The sequence below is a fragment of the Cornus florida genome, unplaced genomic scaffold (genome assembly GCF_030987335.1).
Source record: "Cornus florida cultivar Cherokee Brave unplaced genomic scaffold, ASM3098733v1 CherokeeBrave_3.0.0_Hap2_Chr02, whole genome shotgun sequence".
Lineage (NCBI taxonomy): Eukaryota > Viridiplantae > Streptophyta > Magnoliopsida > Cornales > Cornaceae > Cornus > Cornus florida.
This window is the reverse complement of record NW_026775572.1, coordinates 59043118-59063929: the sequence shown is the minus strand read 5'-3', so window position 1 is coordinate 59063929 and position 20812 is coordinate 59043118. Positions and strand designations below refer to the sequence as shown.

The 20812-nt window shown below is 35.1% G+C and overlaps 1 protein-coding gene across 1 annotated transcript; it reads left to right on the top strand.

Annotated features, from left to right (window-relative positions):
* Positions 1–13762: 13762 nt before the first annotated feature.
* On the top strand, positions 13763–19926 carry LOC132295089 (DNA replication complex GINS protein PSF3-like). Its single transcript, XM_059793166.1, has 7 exons — positions 13763–13990; positions 15530–15729; positions 15842–15913; positions 15990–16090; positions 16541–16633; positions 19114–19253; positions 19349–19926. Exons 2-7 carry the CDS (start codon positions 15685–15687, stop codon positions 19456–19458), a joined length of 561 nt encoding a protein of 186 aa, XP_059649149.1. The 5' UTR covers positions 13763–13990; positions 15530–15684; the 3' UTR covers positions 19459–19926.
* The last annotated feature ends 886 nt before the right edge of the window (positions 19927–20812 follow it).

Below are 20812 nucleotides of genomic sequence, written 5' to 3'. Positions count from 1 at the left end.
GATATTTTAGTCTTTAAATTGAAAAAATATTCTCATTTACTTAATTTAAAAAATGCAGAGTTTTTTTTTAACAAGAAGGAAATTTTCGTATATCTTGTATATTATAGGAGATTTTCTTTATTTTTGAAGTACTCCTGACTTTCTCAATTTAATTGTTCCATTGGAAGGTGAAGAAATATATAATTTTCATAAATACAGTCGCTTAAAAGCTTTTTCAACTTAACAATATATATGTTTAAACTTGAAATGATAACAAAGGAGTTTTAAAAGGAACAATATATTAATGCTGCATGAAAAGATAAAAGTCAAAAGAATCTCAAAAAGAGAATTAAATTAAAAAATACTGTACATGTGGGGCCTACAAGCAAAACCTAGAAGCATTGATGTACGTGTATAATTGGTGGATTGAGTTGACAAAAATGGGTTGAATAGATAGGTGTGCTTCCGTGTGTAAATAGAGCTTGGAAGTTACGGAGAGAGAGTCTTTACGGGCAAAAATGGTCTCCATGGCACCCGAGGTTGTCCATTGAGATCCTACGGCTACGATGAAGTCACTTCTTCTTCACTTGTCTTGTCATTATTTACTACGCGCCAAGAAACAAATGGTCAATTTGGTGCAATGGAAAAAGGTGAAAAGGAAAGGAAAAGTGACGAAGGTGAATTAAAAATTTATGTTTGGCAAAAATTATTGAAAAGATAGAGAAGAGTTTGAAAGGTTATGTCAAAGCTTCAATGGTGTTTTTATTATCCTCTCAAAAATGGGAGGAAATGGAAGGAAAGGGAAGGCAATGGTTGATGGAAGAGTTGTAATATCAATTTTACCCTCAAGATTATACAAGTTTGTAAAACAATATACATACAAGTTAGCAGTTACAGAGAGAGTGAGAGACGGCGGGCCGGTGATTGAAGCTTGCGAACAACAATCTCGTCCTGGAACAGCGGCGATGGAAACTGAAAGATATGGGTTTTGATTTTCTGAACAATTGAAATGATATACGGATACGGGTTTTGAACTTTTGATTCTTGCAAACAAATAGATAAACTGAAATATATGGGTTTTGAACTTCTGATTCTTATAATGGAGAGAGAGAAAGAGAGAGAGAGAAAGAAGGCAAGTTCAGAGTTGAGAACGAGAATAGAGATGGGGAGAGATTGGGGAGGCTGAAATGATTTGCCCAAAATTATTTTTTTCTTTTCTTGTGGCCCATCATGAGACTATATATATATACCCCAATCTCGCCTCCATCTCTCTCTCTCTCTCTCCATATATATATATATATATATATATATATATATATCTTTTAAAATATAAAATAATATAATAGTCAATTTATTAAAATAATTCCCTTTCTTTTTCCAAACATGATTATTATTCTTCCTTTTCTTTTTCTTCATTAACCAACTAAACATGATAAGGGGTTAAAATTATTATTCCCTTCCCTTTCCCTCATAACTAATATTATCCTCCTCCTTCAAACTCACCGTACCAAACATAGCCAAAGTTATTGAACTAAATTTTTTTTTTACTATGTACAAATACCATATACATAAGTAATACTCCGTATATAATATTATTTTATTCACTTATATTTATAGGTGGAGCCCAATTCACATTTACCTTTTATCAAAATCACATTTCTTTTAACTCGTTCATCTTCCTTATCTTTTTCATTTTTCCTCATCTGATTCTTGTTCTTTTTTCTTTTTCTCTTTAAATTCGTATCGTCCCTTTTTGAAACCAAAAGTCTAAAATCATTTTCCCCCCCAAAATTCTTCTCTCTCTCTCTCTATATATATATATATATGGAAATACGAAAATTCAATTGGCATTATAAGAAATTGGGTAAAGAGGACTTTGGATGGTCGAACCAGATCTGAGTTGACTCCGGTGGGATTATTGGCAAATTCATTTTAAAAACCTTTAGTTGGATGGCATCAAAATAAATGGTCCTTAAAGTATGCGTTGTTTGTGATGGATTGAAGATTTAGACAATAAATTTTTCTGTTTACTTGGACCGTGGGACTTAAGGAAAAAACATAAAAGAAAAAAATATATGTATAAAGAACAGAAAAACAAAGTTTCTGGTCATTGAGGCCTACTCTGAAAAAACTCCATACATTTCGGCAATAAGCTAAATCTTTTTATCATTTTAAGTGATTGATTGTGATTTAGAATTTCTTATAATTTTATTCGAAATGATAACCAAAGTTTATCTTATTTTACGCCAACCTAGGACTGGCATTTGGTAACCAAAATATTTGGGATGCATAATGCATCTATAAATTTTTTTGAGTAATGATAGGGGAACCGAAAAGGAATTCCTGAATTAACATTGAATTTGACATGATCGGTCATTCTTATCACATGTTAAACAATTATTTTTTGGAAACTATTTAATAAGATGATGTGGACAAAAACACGTCAGATTCGGTACTTATTCAAGGTTAATTCTTCGATCTCCCTATCATTATTCAATTTTTTTTCTTCATAATTGATATTTGTATTAAGAAAAAAAAATAATTACAAAAACTATAGTACATAATAAAGTGGAATGCAAAATGGTAAGGAGCAATATTCAAGTAAGTGTTGTCCAAAATATAGTCTAAGTATACCATATACTATAGTATTATTTATTTAAATATTATGTAAAAATATAATGTTTATATATATATATATATATATATATATATATATATATATATATATATTATAAAATAATAATCTATATATATAATTACTTATAATATATAGTTTAATAAAATAAAATAAAAATTATAAATAAAGGAACCTGATTAAAAGTCGAGGCTAGAATTTGATTCTATGTCCTTAAGACAGATTCGCCCCGCTATGGTACTAACGGATTCAGTGGCGTCTATCTCCCAGGATACAACGACTTGTCTTCCTTCAGTAGTAATACTGCAAACCAAAGAAATAGGCGAACCGGCTCGGTGTAGTATTCTCTGACTCGAACTCGGACTCGAAGTGACTGACTAAGGCTTGAACCCAAATACTAAGGTTCGAACCCACTGACTAAAGAGAGAAGGACGAAGAAGAAAATTCTAAAGAAGAGAAGAATTATCTGAATTTTGGTGTGATTTGGAATGAACCCAATGAGGGGTATTTATAGGCTAGATGGTGCCTTTTCTGAATGGGTGCAACCATTGGTTCACAATGGTTCAGGAAAAACTGCAGGTGGTTTATTTTGCAAAAAGGTGCAACCATTGGTTCATAATGGTTCATAAAAAAACTGTTTTATGGTTTTAATTTAAATTAAATACCAAATCCATTATGAAGCCCAGTAAACAGGCCCAATTCGGCCATCTTAATAAGCCCAGTAAAAATAAAATTAAAATCCAATCACACAAACCCAATTTCGTTTAATAAAAAATTAAACATATTTCACAATCAAGCCCTGCCCCGGCCCAAGCCCAGACCGGACCAGGTCGGGTCGGGAGGGTGGCGCGCGCGTGTGTAGTAGTTGGTTCGAACCCAAGCTTGCCTAGGTCCTCCCTCTCTTAAAAACTTAGGTGTCATTGGGCCCAAACCCAAATCTCATACTAGGCTTATTTAAACTTAAATTGGTTTTAATAATTTTCCGATGTGGGACAAACATTTCCCACATTTTGCAAACCCATTGAGGTTTTATCAAACACCTTACTTTGGAATTAATTTTTTATTCACCCGGAAACGGATTTAAGAAAGTAAATATACCACGTTCATCTCCTTGCAGAGAGGAACGCGTTTGTCTATAGATCCGCAATAAATTCTTAGCGGAATCTATTCAAAATCTCTTTCAAAGTTTATGTTTTTAATGCCCCTGTTTCCAACTATCCCCCACATGAATGGAAATTTGCGTAAATTGCAAATGAAAAAGATACAAACATCAGAGAGAGTACTATTGGAAAGCAACTGCATCAGGATAAGTAGTTTTTGGCCTTGAACCTTCCCTAATGTATTACTATCGGATTTACTGGCTAACCAGTGAACATGATGTCTTGAACTATTCAGCCGTTGATGCAAACCAAGATAATAGCAAACACACAATTCTTTCCCACACAAAGTCGGTTCTCATGGTTGTGTTCATATGGCCCTGAACAACTCCTGGTATTTTATGAGTGCTCTAGAAAACTTAGCCTTAGAAGTTCTCATAGAAGCGGCCCTACTTCACACTCATATAGGTGACTTCTTATTTAGAATATCCTACTATACCCCACTTGAATTTTCAAGGTATAAGAGTCATTAAAAGCATAGCTTATCTTACTCATCGCTGTAGGTAGCACTGTCTCATCATAGAAATGGGTAGAAGATTAAATCTTCCCAGTGCTTCTGGTAAGCCATTCAGAATTTCTGTTGTCCCTTTGAACCTAGATCTTGGGTTCTCCAGTCAACTAGGTTGGGTTTCCATTAAGATGACTCGTTATCTTTCGGCTTTAATACCATTCCCCTCAATGAACTATACACTTGCTCTCTTGTCAAACATTTTGTAAACGGATCCGCTAAATTATCTTTTTACCTGATATAATCTATTGAGATTATCCCACTTGAGAGCAATTGTCTAACGGTATTATGTCGTCGACGTATATATCGAGACTTACCGTTATACGTATTACTTTGTGCCCTTCCAATTGCTGATTGACTATCACAATGTATACATATAGCAGGCACAGGTTTAGGCCAATTTGGAATATCTTCTAAGAAATTACGAAGCCACTCAGCTTCTTCATCAGCTTTATCCAAAGCAATATATTCAGATTCCATAATGGATCTGGCAATACAAGTTTGTTTTGAAGATTTTCAAGATATGACACCTCCTCCAATAGTAAAGATGTAGCCACTTATGGATTTAGAATCCTTCATATCTGATATCCAATTAGCATCACTGTATCCTTCAAGTACCGCTGGATATCTAGAATAATGTAATCCATAACTTATGGTATATCTTAAATACCTTAGAACCCTGATTATTGTAGTCCAACGGTTATTTTCTGGATTACTTGTATATCTACTCAATTTATTAACTGAGTATGATATGTCTGGTCGTGTGCAATTCATTAAACACATTAAGCTTCCTATAATGCGAGAATACTCAAGTTATGATATGTTAGGATCAGTATTTTTCGATAAATGAAGATTTACATCAACAGGAGTCTTTACAAGACTACTATCTTCCTTATTAAACTTTTCTAATATTTTCTAAATATAGTGAGATTGAGATAATACTAGACCATCTAATGTTCTAGAAATCTTGATTCCTAGTATGACATCAGCTATACCTAAATCTTTCATATCGAAATTTTTAGTCAACATCTTTTTAGTAGTTTTGATTATAACATCATTACTACCCATTATTAGCATATCATCCACATATAGGTACACAATGACATATCCATTTTGAGTATTTTTCACATAAACACATTTATCACACTCATTAATTTTAAAACCATTTGACAACATTACTTTGTCAAATTTTTCATGCCATTGTTTAGGTGCTTGTTTCAATCCATATAAGGATTTTACAAGCTTACACACTTTATTTTCTTTTCCTGGAACTATAAAACCTTCAGGTTGTTCCATATAGATTTCTTCCTCTAATTCATCATTTAAGAAGGCAGTCTTAACATCCATTTGATGTATTTCTAAATTTTGTAATGCTGCAATAGCTAGTAACAATCTAATGGATGTTATTCTTGTGACTGGTGAATATGTATCAAAATAATCCAAGCCTTCTTTTTGCCTGTATCCCTTAGCAACAAGTCAGACTTTATATTTATCAATTGAACCACCAGGCTTCATCTTACTCTTGAAAATCCACTTATACCCTAAAGGTTTAATACCAGGATGTAATACCCCTAATTTTAAAAATGATAGTCTCGGCATTTTTTTTAACATATATAAAACTTTATTTTATTATCTTTATCGCATTTTTATTTAATTGGTTATTTGAACTTTGACTTAAATTGTTTTATGTGATTATTTGGTTTAGTTGTTGTTTACCTATGTGTCATCATGTGTTTTAAATTGAATTAAGTGTTTTTAATTATTTAATTGGGTTTTTAATTGAAATTAATTAGTTAAGTGGATTTAATTATGTAATTGTTTTTTCATTTAATTCTGCTTTAAGTTACAGTTAACTTTGGGGTTGGAAATTTCACGCCGTAACAAAAGTAGTTTCATGGGCCGACTAGGTTTAGAATTAGGGCTCTGTCTCTGATTAAACACGGATTAGGGTTTATGTTTTTACGCCTATATATATATGGTTACTCTGTATCAAGGGTTGGAAAAACAAAACCCTATTCACGTACCCAAGATACAGAGAGGGAAACAGAGAGCAGTTGTGGGGAAAACAGAGTGACGCTTAAGAGGAAGTGTACAGAGAGGACCAAGGAGGTTGAGTAAGGATTAGAGACAGAGTTATAGGAAGCTTGGCGGCGTTCAGAATTGCCAGAAAACTTAGAAACGACACAGAGATTTCATAATTGAAATCACAGGCAAGTTCTTCTCTTTCTCCTTCCCTTTGGCTCGTGTTCTGTGCACCTAGATAGTCTCTAGGGATTAACTAATTAGTAAATGAAACTTATGTGTTCAATGTATGCTTGTTGATGATTTGTTTGCATCGAATCCAAATCTGTTTATAGTTCGTGTATTGTTTGCTTCCTGTTCTGTTCATTAAAGCATATTAAAAATCTGTTGCGTGTTGGTTATGATTCTTGCCTCTATCTTCTGTAAACGAACCCTAGGGATGTTAGTGGGATGTTATAAGACTCCTAAGATCAGTTTGTGAAGAGAAACAGAGAGGTTGGAATAGAATTATGATTTCAGTTTTGTTCCTAACGCAGGTTAGTTCGGTAGCAAATTTAGTCTCTGTAATTGTTTTAATTGTTGTTATCAAGCCATTGGGATGCTACTGGGTATTAATAGGACACCTAAGTTTGGTTTTAAAAACTAACAGAGGGTTAGGAATAAGCCGGAGAAGGAGCACAAGAGCTGAAACACGCACCGGGGACGAAGGCTCACACAGGAGGTGAGAGCCGGCTCCATGGAAGTGGGAGCCAGCTCCCACAACAAAGTGGAGCCAGCTCTAGGAAGTCCTAGAGCCGGCTCTAGGCTGGAAAAGAGCCTGCTCCAAATTCTGGAGCAGGCTCCCTTGTTATTTTTAATTTCTTTTACGATTTTTTTTTTATTTTCTACATACTATGTTCACTGTTGGAGCATGGAGACTGTTTGAATGAATTTGGAACTTTACAGAGGGATCAAGGAATGAATTTTGAGTGTTATTAAGACCCTAAATTGAGTAAAGTTTAATTCTAAGTTGTTGGGACAAACAGTGTAAAAATTAAGGCACTTAACACATGGAAGTTGAATAAATTGTTGAATTAAAATTCAGCAATTTGATGGAACATAATGTGTTTATAAAACTTGTTTTAGAATGCATTCAAGTGCATGATAAGATCATTTAATTATTAATTTTGATCTATGCATGCTTAGGAGGCTAGTTGCTGAATTATTAATTTGTTTACTGCAACTATATGGTTGATGCTTGGATTTAAACTGCTGAAATATTTAAACAATCTTCTGAATTGTTTTAGCAATTTAGTGGTTAATAATAGGATTATTTAACCTATTCACATGCATGATGGAGTCCCTGACATATTAAATTTGGTTTATGCATGCTCTGGATGTTAGTTGTTGATTTGTTAAATCGTCTCCTGCAACTATATGGTTAAATGCTTGGAGTTAAATTGCTGAAGTTTTAAATAGTTTTCTGCAATTGTTTGGATGGTAGTTTTTGGTTTGTAAATTATTGAACTGTTATATATGTTGTAATTTACATGGATATGGAGGATGGTACGTACCGGTATGGGACGGTGACATACTAGGGACGGTTTAGCTCAAAACGCATAAACCTAACCTAATGGATTAATGGAATGGATTGAAAGATATCGAATCCTAATTGTGACTAAGTCAGATCAGCTGTAAACAAGTTGGATGACTTCCTAGATTAACGGATGGTAGTTAAGTCATATCAACTGAATAAGTTGAATGACTAACTAGTTGGTTTATTGTATGACAGTTTAATAAATAGTTGAACTGCATACCCTGGATTTGGACGGACTTTATATATATGGTTATGGTACCACGAGTTGAGCTTGAGTCTCAGACTCGTTGGTTAGGGTGCGTATATGCAGTGGATGCGTAGCTGGTTATAATAGGTTGAGGTGTACCCTATTAGGTCTAGGTACTCATGCCCACCTTTGGGTGCGTATTCGCATGTTGCCTTCTATTCAGGTTGAGACCCCTATTATAGACTAGTGAATGTCCCTTAGTGTGGATATATTTATATGTATCGACTAGATAGATATTGTGAGGTGTCTACGGTGTATCTGCGTATCGGGTCACTGTATGGATTGCAGTTAGATTAGAACTTGCTCGTGGGTCTGACCCACTCCTTTATTATTCTTTTCAGGTACAGGACGGTTCTAGCCTTAGAGCTTGATCGTGCTTGTCGAGGACAGTCTCACTTTCATCTGAATACGTAGGACTTCTCTCGATGTTTCTAGCATTATCTATTTTCAGTTTTCAGTTTCAGTTGAACTTTTGGTTAGGGGTCCATCAGTGGATTCCCAAGTTGTAACCTTGAAGTTTTGGAGGATTGGATTTTTAACTTTCAGTTATACATGGAGGATTTTATAATTAATGTTACTTTCAGTTTTATTCCATCACTTTTGTTTCATTTTGTCATCTGTGTTCGCTTTAAAATACTTTAATTGTTTGATATTCCCTCGGGTTTGGGCCTGGGCCTGATCAACCCGTGTCTCGGATCCGAGGGGTATCACACAGGAGGAAGATCCACCAGCTCCCAAGTATGATTTTGCATGATGGATTCAATTTCACTATTTATGGCTTCTTTCCATAAAGGAGCTTTAGGAGAAGACATAGCTTCCTTATAGCTTTGTGGCTCATTCTCCAATATATATGTCACAAAATCAGGACCAAATGACTTACACGTTCTACCTCTTTTGCTACGTCTAGGTTCTTCCTTATTTTCATCATCTATCGACTATTGGTCTATATTCTCTTATATATTGCTATTAACAATATCATGATTTCTTTTAAGAGGATTTTTACAAGGAAATATATCCTTAAAGAAACAAGCATTCATTGACTCAATAATTGTATTGACATGGATGTCAGGAATGTCTAATTTATGCATAAGGAAACGATATGCACTACTATTCTGTGCATAACCTATGAAAATACCATCAAAGGTTTTTGGTCCTATCTTAACTTTCTTAGGAGTAGGAACCGCAACATTAGCTAAACACCCCCACACTTTTAAGAATTTATAGGAAGGTTTTTAACCTTTCCATAACTCATAAGGTGTTACATTTGTTTTCTTTTAAGGTATTTTGTTGAGAACATAATTAGCAGAAAGCAAAGCTTCCCCCACAAATTCTGGGTTAACCAAAACTTATCAACATAATTTCTTTTAAGGTACGGTTTTTGCGTTTAACAACATCGTTCTGTTAAGGTGAATAAGAAGCGGTAGTTTGGTGAATAATACCATGTTCTAAGCAAATATCAGCGAGTGGTGCTTCATATTTACCACCTCTATCGCTTCTAAACACCTTTATCTTTTTACCAAGTTGATTCTTAACCTCATTCTTGTAATGTTTAAACATTTCCAAGGCGTCATTTTTACTTCTTAACAAGTATACATAACAGTATCTTGTGCAATCATCAATAAAAGTAATAAAATACTTTTTCCCACCTCTAGTTGGCACAGATTTAAAGTCACAGATATCACTGTGAATTAATGCTAGAGGTTCAGTACTTCGCTCTATAGAGTGACATAAGGTTCTAGTTAATTTTGCTTCTACACATGTTTGACAACTTTGATTTAAATCAATACAAATTTAGGTATAGACTCCATGTTAATTAATCTACGAATCGTATCATAATTAACATGTCCTAACCTACCATGCCACACATCAGATAATTCAATCATATAAGTAGAAGAAGTATTAGCTTTATTATTATTATTAATAGCTTTGGGTACAACAGTCATTACATTGAATTAAAATAGTCCATTACTTAGATACCCTTTGCCCATATACACCCCATTCTTAGTCAGCACAAACTTGTTAGATACAAAGACCAGCTTGAACCCATTCTTGCTTAGAAGTGACCCAGAGACCAAGTTCTTCCTGATGTCTGGTACATGCAGTACATTATTAAGAGTGGGTTCTTTCCCTAAGGTCATTAGTAGCTTGATCTTTCCCTGTCCTTCAACTTTTACAATAGAAGAGTTCTCCATGTAGAGTTGTTCTTCATTATCTATAGCTTTATAGGTAGTGAACATCCTCTTTTCAGAGCAAACATGAAGAACAGCTCCTGTGTCCACCCACCATTCTTTATTGTTGCTCACCAGGTTGATTTCAGAAATCACAGCTGAAAGATTTAGCTCTGACATATCAGCTGTCAACTTATCTTCCTCAGCAATGTGCACCTAAGTGGTCTTTTTCTTGGGGTTGTGTTGTGCTTTGCGGCTACAACAGTCTTTAGCTCGGTGTCCTAATTTGTCGCATATGAAGCACTTCCCAGTGAACCTCTTGTAGTTGCCTTGGCTGGGACCTTCGCTAGAGTACTTCCTCTTCTTATTCTTCTGTCTAGCTTCCATTACATTTGCCTTTGGCACCATTGAAGAATTCCCGGCTTTCTTTTCAGATGTGTGGTTATTTTCTTCAGTTCTTAACCTGACAATCAGGTCTTCGATCCCCATTTCCATGCACTTATGCTTCAAGTAGTTTTTGAAATCTTTCCAAGTAGGTGACAGCTTTTCAATGATTGAAGCTACTTGAAAGGATTCACTCAATGTCATCTTCTCAGCATGTATCTTATATAGGATCAGCTGGAGCTCCTGCACTTGGCTCATGACTGTTTTGGAGTTTATCATTTTGAAGTCCAAAAATCGTCCAACCACGAACTTCTTCAAGCCAGCATCCTCTGTTTTATACTTTTTGTCTAGTGACTCCCAGAGCTCTTTAGCAGTATTTATTGGACTGTACACATTCTATAAAGTGTTGTCCAATCCATTGAGGATGTAGTTCTTGCATAGGAAGTCTCCATGCTTCCATGTATCAAGAGCTCCTAGCTTGGTAATGTCAGTCTCACCCTCATCTAGCATTGGGGGAGTCTCAGTTAGATACTTACTTAGATTCAGAGTTGTAAGGTAGAACATCATTTTCTGTTGCCACTTTTTAAACTCTGCCCCATTAAATTTTTCGGGCTTCTCCCCATGACTGACGGGAACATTAGGCATAGTAGTACTCGTACTTGCCATTTGTCTGGTATATATTAAATATACAGACCAAATTTACAGAAATAAAATAACAACAATATTTAAATAATTAAATTATAGTATAAGCAAAATCTGTCTTAAGATTGTTGTCCAAAATATAGTCTAAGTATACCATATACTATAGTACTATTTATTTAAATATTATGTAAAAATATAATGTTTATATATATATATATATAATTATTATAAAATAATAATCTATATATATAATTACTTATAATATATAGTTTAATAAAATAAAAAAAAATTATAAATAAAGGAACCTAATTAAAAGTAGAGTTTAGAATTTGATTCTATATCCTTAAGACAGATTCGCCCCGCTATGGTGCTAACGGACTCAGTGGCGTCTATCTCCCAGGATACAACGACTTGTCTTCCTTCGGTAGTAGTACTACAAACCAAAGGAATAGGCGAACCGGCTCGGTGCAATACTCTCTGACTCGACCTCGGACTCGAAGTGACTAACTATGGCTCGAACCCAAATACTAAGGCTCGAACCCACAGACTAAAGAGAGAAGGAGGAAGAAGAAAATTCAGAAGAAGAGAAGAATTATCTGAATTTTGGTGTGATTTGGAATGAACCCAAGGAGGGGTATTTATAGGCTAGATGGTGCCTTTTCCAAATAGGTGCAACCATTGGTTCACAATGATTCAGGAAAACTGCAGGTGGTTTATTATGCAAAAGGGTGCAACCATTGGTTCATAATGGTTCATAAAAAAACTGTTTTATGGTTTTAATTTAAATTAAATATCAAATCCATTATGAAGCCCAACAAACAGGCCCAATTCGGCCATCTTAATAAGCCCAGCAAAAATAAAATTAAAATCCAATCACACAAGCCCAATTTCGTTTAATAAAAAATTAAACATATTTCACAATCAAGCCCCGCCCTGGCCCAAGCCTGGGTGGGCGGCGCACGCGTGTGTGGTAGTTGGTTCGGACCCAAGCTTGCCTAGGTCCTCCCCTTCTTAAAAACTTGGGTGCCCTTGGGCGCAAACCAAAATCTCATACTAGGCTTATTTAAACTTAAATTGGTTTAAATAATTTTCTGATGTGGGACAAACATTTCTCACATTTTGCGAACCCATTTAGGCTTTATCAAACACCTTACTTTGGAGCTAATTTCTCATTTACCCGGAAACGGATTTGAGAAAGTAAATATACCACGTTCATCTCTTTGCATAGAGGAACGCGTTCGTCTATAGATCCGCAATAAATTCTTAGTGGAATCTATTCAAAACTTCTTCCAAAGTTTATGTTTTTAATGACCCTGTTTCCAACAGTAAAAACACGACACAACATTCTGAACTTGAAGCACCTCCTGACCTCCAATAACATGGTTCTAGCAACATTTTCATGTGAACTTTGATCACCACTATGAAGTCTGACATTTCTGTTCTTCCATATAACCAGCAGCAAAAGAACTCCTTAGAGTTTTTAAATCAAGATACAACTGCCGCAAACTAATTTGTAACCACTCAAATTTGAGAGTCCGAATTGTTAATCGGGTTTTTATTCGAATCCAAAGTCATCCAAGAACAAAAAGGTCAATCTATATCATTAAGTTCCTTATGAGGTTAATTATAGTTCATTAAGTTGTTAAAGTCATTAAATAGTATTAGGTGACATAATCAATATAGAATTTCAAATGACAAAATATATATAATAATAATAATAGAATTTCATAAACGAAATTTCAAGTAGGGGTGAAAAACAAAAACAAAAAAAAAAAGGTTGAGGGTTCGGTAATTCCAAAAATATGAAACCATTATTTTATGGTTCTGACTGGAATTTTTAGAACCGAACTGAATGGACAAGTATGTGGATATATAATAAAATAATTTACCATACCCTCACAGTTAACACCACATCCTCCTCTCTCTCTCTGACTCTCTTCTTCACCGTCGCCACCGTCGATCCTCACCGTTGCCACCGTTGATCCTTACCCTCCCCCCTCTCTAGACCTAAGTACTGCCATGGTGTTTTTATATGGAGGATGTTGTTGCCTGTTGAAGGCTTGGTGCGTAATTTTTTTGAACCTCTATATATGCACATGTATATAAATCTTTATTACTCTCTTGTATATACATCTGCATTGCTTTTGTAATTTTTTTCCCTTAATTTTGTACAACTGTGTTCATATTTTGTTCTCTTCCTTATTATTTTTCTTCATTCAATAATTTTTCAAAAAAACGATTCCATTTCATTAATCTTCAACTCTTCACGATTAGTTTTTATTTAGACTTTTTGATTTCAAAGTATTTTCAAATGCATCCAATTCTAGTGTTGTGCACCTCTTTTTTTTTTCCTCCACTGTGCACCCTAATTTCAAGCAAGTGTTTAGGTAATTTTTCTAGTCACGGCACATTTTTTATAGGTCGGAGAAGATTCCGGGTCGGGGCTTGTTTTCCTTATCGGGCTGGTGAAATGGTCGGTAGAAGAGTGAGCCGATTAAAAACCCGAACATCCCAAATGGTGTGCTGCGAAATAATTTCACTGATAAATAGTGAGGCTCGCTTAGGGCTCGAAATTTGAATCGCATTGGCGCCTTTGATTTATTCTGGTCCTCGCGTTGTCTTGGCTCCTCCGTCTTCTCATAGATCTCTTAATTCTTCTCTCTCTCTATCCTGTAAGCCGCCCTGACTCTCTCTCTCTCCACACACACACACACACACACACACACAACACACATATGTATGCATTAATGGTTCGAAATCACAAGAGCGAGATCTGTTGATTCTTTAGTTTCTTTAATCTCTCTGCATTCTCTTTAGATTCTTCTTTTTTTTCTTTCTTGCTTCGCAATTTGAATTCCGTTATGATAGCCTTTCCTGTTGTTAGTGATATATATTTGTTAATATATGTATATAATTTCAGTGTATTAAAATTCGATATATGATTATAATGTTATATATCATGCTCTGCTATTTTTCTTTTTAATTTCATGAAATAAATGCATGTAGGGGGTTTGTACTTTGAAATTTTGGATATTGTTTTTACCCAGTGAGACTAGTTCATCTATTAGCTTTCTTAGAGGAATGATTTTATCATTTTGATGAATTGCTATAAAAATTTACATAGAGGATGGTCAAAATTAATTGCACTGTTTGACACTTCAGAAGAATATCCGACTTGATATGGCTTTAGAAAAAAAAATTTGACAATTTTTTATGTTATACCCTGATCAATTAACTCAATTAGTTACCCTATAGTTTATATAATTGTGTCATATTGCTTATATAATAGGGTAAATTGCAAAAAATCCCCTCAAACTATCATGGTTTTACAAACAAAAAAAAATCTCTGAACTATTAATTTGGTAAAAGAACCCCCAAATTATTTAAACGATATGCAATGTCCCTCTTGCTGTTATATTTCCATAAAAAATGTAATGGAAGTGGCTTTTATGACCATTATGTCCCTCACCCAGTCGTAATGCTACAATATTATAAAAGAAAAAAAAAAAAAAAAATCCTGAACTATTAAGTTTTTGCAAATACCCCCTGACATTGCAAACAAAATCCCTAAACTATCAATTTTTTCGCAAATAGTCCTTTTTTGTTACCTGTAATGCTAAATTATTGATTTACCCATATAATTAAATTGTCATTTTGCTTAGTTTTCTTTGCAAATGAGTTACCCATTAATTTCATATATACACATTTTCATTTGTACACACATTTATATGTATGTGTATTGCAAATCTTTTGCAGAGTTTAGGGGTTTCTTTTACCAAATTAATAGTTCAGGTGGTTCATTTTTTTTTTTTTTTGCAAAACTATGATAGTTCAGGAGAGTGTTGCATTTTGATGGGTGTTCTTGTTTTTCTTTCTATGAGAGCACTTGGGTAATTTTACAGTGCCTTTAACAGCGGACTATTTGCAAATGTTGGATAGATCAAGAGTTCTTTTTTGTTGTTCAGAGCTTTTTATTTCCCCTCCCCCTTTTTTTTTTGGTGCAAAACTTTGATAGTTCAGGTTTTCTTCTTTTTGCATTTTAAGCTATAAAATGGGGGACATGATTCCCGCAGAGCCTGTTTGGATTGATGGAAATTAGAGGAAATAAAGGGAAGAATTTGAAGGGAATATATATATATATATATACACACACTTTTTGATGAGGCAGTGTTAACTGTTAACAATCAATACTTTTTTTGTCTTGCTAACAGTTGATTGTCAGTACCTTCATTTTTGGGGGCGCAGCTCATGTGGGGAGCTGACAGTTGATATATAGGGTTGGTTAAGAATACATTATCTGCTTCAGTAAGCTGTACTGGAGAATTCTATAAGAGCAACATACAGTTTTTTCTTTCTTCTTCCCAGAATGGCACAATATTATGACATTGATGATATTTTAGCCGAAGATGAGGTTAATACCTGTTCCTTCTCATTTTGGATTGTCTTACTTCCATTTTTTATTTTTTTATTTTTTCTGAACTTCTCCTGTTACTATTTAGCTCTGTTTTTTCTCTTACTTGCAGCTTGTGCCAGCCATATTCCAAGAGGCAGCAAATGGAGTTGGGCTCTTTTATTCCAGTGATGATACCAACAAGGTAAATTCTGATGGAAGCTTCAGTAAAAGGGGATGGTCACTGGCTCTGCTCTGATGGACATGTTTCTCATTCTCAGGTGGAACAAGGTTCAAAGGTAGAGCTGCCTCTCTGGCTTGCTCGTGAGTTGCACCTTAGACAAGCAGCAGCAATCAATGTTCCCCACTGTTTCAATAAAAAGTAATTTTCTTAATAACTCTTGCTGATGCTTTTATGCCCGTTAAAAATAGTACAAAAGGAGTTTTTACTGGCTTGATTACCTAATATGGCCTTATTTACATACATTATGTCATATAAAGCCTTTGCAACTGGATGCGAACCTCTGATGTATTCTTTAAGACCAGGGAACAATGATTTTGTACTCCAATATCTGAATTATTGATTGTTTCCTGTCTCGTTTCAATTTTTTTTTTTCCCTTTTTGTATTGTCTGGACACCCGAGAGAATATGGTGCACTGGGATTTCATTTGGTCAAATAATTCAGTATTAACACTCTTTGGAATCCCTTCATGCCTCTACTATGCACTGTAGATGCATGGCAAAGTGCTTGTTTGTGTACAAGTTTCATTTGAAACATGGTGCGTTAATTTTATTAATCATCTGTCCCTTACAAAGCTCTCTTTTTTGTAGAACAAGGGACGAAATTGAGGCTGATGGTGCACATGTGGATCTAAGGAATCGTTGCCAATACTTCTATGAATTAGGATACAAAATAGCACCACTGTGAGTCTCTTTTCCCCCTCTCCCTCTGGTAATTTGTTCTATGCAAATCTTAACCCATCAAACGTGGTCTATCTTTAACTATGTTTAAACTGGCCTGTTAAGCGAGATGTTACATCAGGAATTATTATCACATTAGAACACTTACAATATCAGTTTTAAAAAATCCGCGAAATGGTGAAAGATTAAAAATCTACGATTCAAATTTTAGGTTATGTCCAAAAAGGTCTTAGGAGGAGCATTAGTGTTTTGCTACCAAATATAATCTTTAAATCATTATGGCCTATGGAAACCAATTCTTCAAGGTGCTAATTGAGTCTCTCTTCATGTCACTTTGGTTTAGAGAACATGAGATTATGTTGAAGGTTGAATTGTGTTACATGGCCCTCCTATTTCCTTTAACATATCATTGTCGTCACGACTCCACACAATTTTAAACCCAAACCTGACAACCTTATCTTCATGAGATTTAAGAAGAATCTTTTGATGGGGAGGAGTCTCCCATAGGAACTTTGAAATTCCGTATTATTAGCTTCATTTTTTGTTGGGGTATGGGCAGATATTGTACATCTATAGAGGATATTGTTGATTTCTTGGCCTCTTTGGGTCCTTAGGATCCCTCTTTTGGCTTTGGCTTCGGCCTCTGTGTATTCTTGGGATGCGTTCCCCTTTTAAACGCTTTCTATACTACTTCACTTATCAAAAAAAAAAAAAATTTGAGAGAAGAAGTATCTCAAATTTCATAGCAGAGAAGGGTTTCTTACTCCAAGGTATATGGAAACTCATCTTTTCACCATATCCTTTTAATTTAAATGCTAAGCATAAATATTTTAAAAAACTGATATGTTAGACTATTTTATATTATAATGTAGTTAAATGTCTAGGACTTGTTCTACGTACCGGTGCCTACCTTTCGGACACATTTAAGTCCTCGTACCCTAAGACTTGATATTATTCAAAGAGTTCCGGGACTTAGACGCTTACCCGCTGTCCAAGTCCATATAACATAACACTTACATACAAGGCATTTTTTTTTTTGTTTTTCAATTATAATCATGCAGGGGTGAGGGTGAGCCTTGGCGCAACGGTAAGGTTGCTCCATTGTGACCTGGAGGCAGGAAACAACCTCTCTTCATGTGGAGGTAAGTCTATGTATATCTGTCCCTCCCTAGACCCCACATTGGCGGAAACCTCGTGCATTGGGCTAGCCCTTTTATAATTATGCAGCCATGCAGGGTAGACCCAAGAATTTTCACTAGGGGTCTTGAACTAGTAGTGAGAATATCAAAATTTATAAACATCAAATTTTTAATTTTTTTTATAATTGATGTTTTCATATATTTTAATAATACAAAGATATCCAAGAAGATTATTTATAAACCATAAGTACTTCGTAATCCATTAAATGCATGAAATGAGATGAAGAGGAGGACTACTGGTTATATTTAGATTTTCTAACTTCGTGCTCAAACATGGGCTTCTGAAAGTAAGGAAAAAGAAGGCCCAAATTCAGGATTTCTATAGGTTTTAGGAGTATCACACGTTAAATCTTTTAACATTTTTGAAACTCACCATTCATGTGGAAAAAGAGGGGGGGGGGGGGGGGGGGGGGGGGGTCATGCAGTTCCATCCCTACAATTATATTAGCCTATTAGGTTTTACATGGGGGGGGGCTTCATGCAGTTCCATCCCTACAATTATATTAGCCTATTAGGTTTTACATGGTTGCTATGTTTGATTATCATTGCCATTGGAATCAATATGGAGATTTTTAGTTATTGTCTTATTTTTATTTTGAATCAGAGGATCGGTTTTAGGTTATATTATAGAATTTAGGCGTATTTCCCAGACAATATCTTGTGCCCTGTGCTTTTGGGTTTCATGTCTAGGAATGCACTAAATCGAACACCTTGTTAGTCTTCTAATAACATATTGTGCGAAATAAAAAAGAACAACTAAATCAGAGAAACATTTATAGGAAATTGAGAAAATATGCCTTTGGGCTTTTTTCTTTCTTACACGGTCACCTCTAGTTTGTCCTCCCTTATTTGCATAGATTTTTTGGTGGATTTGAATCTATGGTTGTTAAATGAGTTTGTAATTTACCTGTTTGTGTATCAAATACAATACAGCCCTTCCTGATTACCTATTAGGGTATATTTTGAACCTAAGCTCCACTTATCAGGTTGTGTAAGGTCAATGGGGTGTTTGTTTGTTAAAAAGAGAAAAAAAAGGGGGGGTGTTTGTCATTCTTGAGCAGGTGCTATTTAGTTGAGTACATCTGCATGGACTACAGCATATTTGATGCAATTATCTAAATGTAGATAAATGGGCTGTTTGCCATTCTTTGATGGAATTGGGTTAATTAATAAGCTGTATTGGTTGCAAATTTTTTTGTTAATTCTGCTTTCTTTTGCTAGCCATATTTTTTTAAGGTCAATAAAATATTGCTTTCGTGCTGACCTTGTTTTCTTCTGATACAGGGTTAGTGACAAAACCATTGGATCCTTCCTCTTATTTGCATTTCAGACCAGGTACAAGGAAGTCCTGATTAAGGCACACACTGCAGCTTTGTCAGTGGCTTCCAAATTCTTGTCAATTCTGACAAAAGAAGAAGCAAAACGTGAGGCTTTACTTGACATGTTTAATTACGTCTTCTAATCTTACCTTCTATTATGAAATGATGAACATTTGATCTCATTGTTGTGCTTTTTGAAGTGTACGAGGCTGCTCAATCCTCAATGACAGCGTTTAAAAAGTGGCGAATGGGTGGCCCCAGATTTCAGAAAGCTTCTGTTCTTGGGAGGAAGAGAAAACCAATCGAATAGATGCTATCTCTGATAATCCGGTATCATTCACGAAGTCATTGCAAATAGATGACTAGTTGGGACCTTGTTTGTTGGTACGAGTAAAGACTTAATCAAGCTTTCTGGTATCTGTATCCAAGTAGAAGGCAATCTGTTTCTGCCATTGGATAGTTGCGACTTTGAGCAGAGATGGCGAGTTTCTTATTCGAAAGATCTTCTGAATGAATCTTGAAACTCCACTGCTCTTTCATTTGTGTCCTTGATGACCATAAATTTTTTGCTAATGTATTGCCATCAAATGGATATTACCTAAACCAACATATAACATCCCTTTTTTCCTTGTATACTTTCCTTTGGGAAGATTGGATCTTCTGAGTGACACAGCTTACTGGACCAACAACTTAAAAAGCTTTTAGTAACGTCTTTCAATAAGATCAAGATCTGTGATTTAGTGGTATTTCTACTTTGAGACTTAGTGATATCTTTATTTGTCTTTAAAGTGAATGGTTGGGGGTTTAAATCTTCTCAAGATTTGTGAGTTCTTTTCGAGGACATAAAAATAAAATAAATTGATAATATATTACTCGTATTTTTGTACAATTAATGAATTATAGCTTAAAAGTATGCATTAAAAATGGATATCTGTGATATTGATATAAAAGTTATGTTAGTTATATAACACAATGAACCGTTTGGGCCATTTAAAAGCCCAACCTTTAGACTATTTTATGTTAACACAATGAACGGTTTGGGCCATTTAAAAGCCCAACCTTTAAACTATTTTATGTCGAGGCAAGATGTGCCGTGGGCGGATGTGGATTGTAATGACCTTGCAGGCGGGTACACCGTGGGCGGGTGCGAGAGACATTGTTAGGCTATCACGCTGGTGGGTTACGGGTGCACAAGTCCCACATCGCCTGGGTAGAGGAAAGGTGAAGTGCTTATATGTAAGTGTGTCATCTCTAATTGGTATGAGGCCTTTTGGGATGAAACCAAAGATCAAAACAGTGCCGGCTCAGGCCCAAAGCGAATAATATCATACCATGTAGTGGAGTAGGTCATTACAAATAGTATCAGAGCCTAACCTAGCCGGAAGTGTGCCGACGGGAACGTCGGGCCTCCAAGGGGGGTAGCTTAGTTGGTAGGGCATGTGGTACTTGTGGCCAAAGGCCCAAGTTCTCTATTTCCATTCTGTCAATATGTCAGTTGGTGTGGTGCTAGGGTCTTTGACGATTAATTTAGTTCTTTACATTTTTTAAAAAAATATTTTTTTATTTTATGATGTTTGGTTGTCGTAAAATATTTACGAAAAAAAAAAAGATTAAAATTTAACAAAAATAACTTATTCATCAATTTTCGACAAGTTATTTTACAT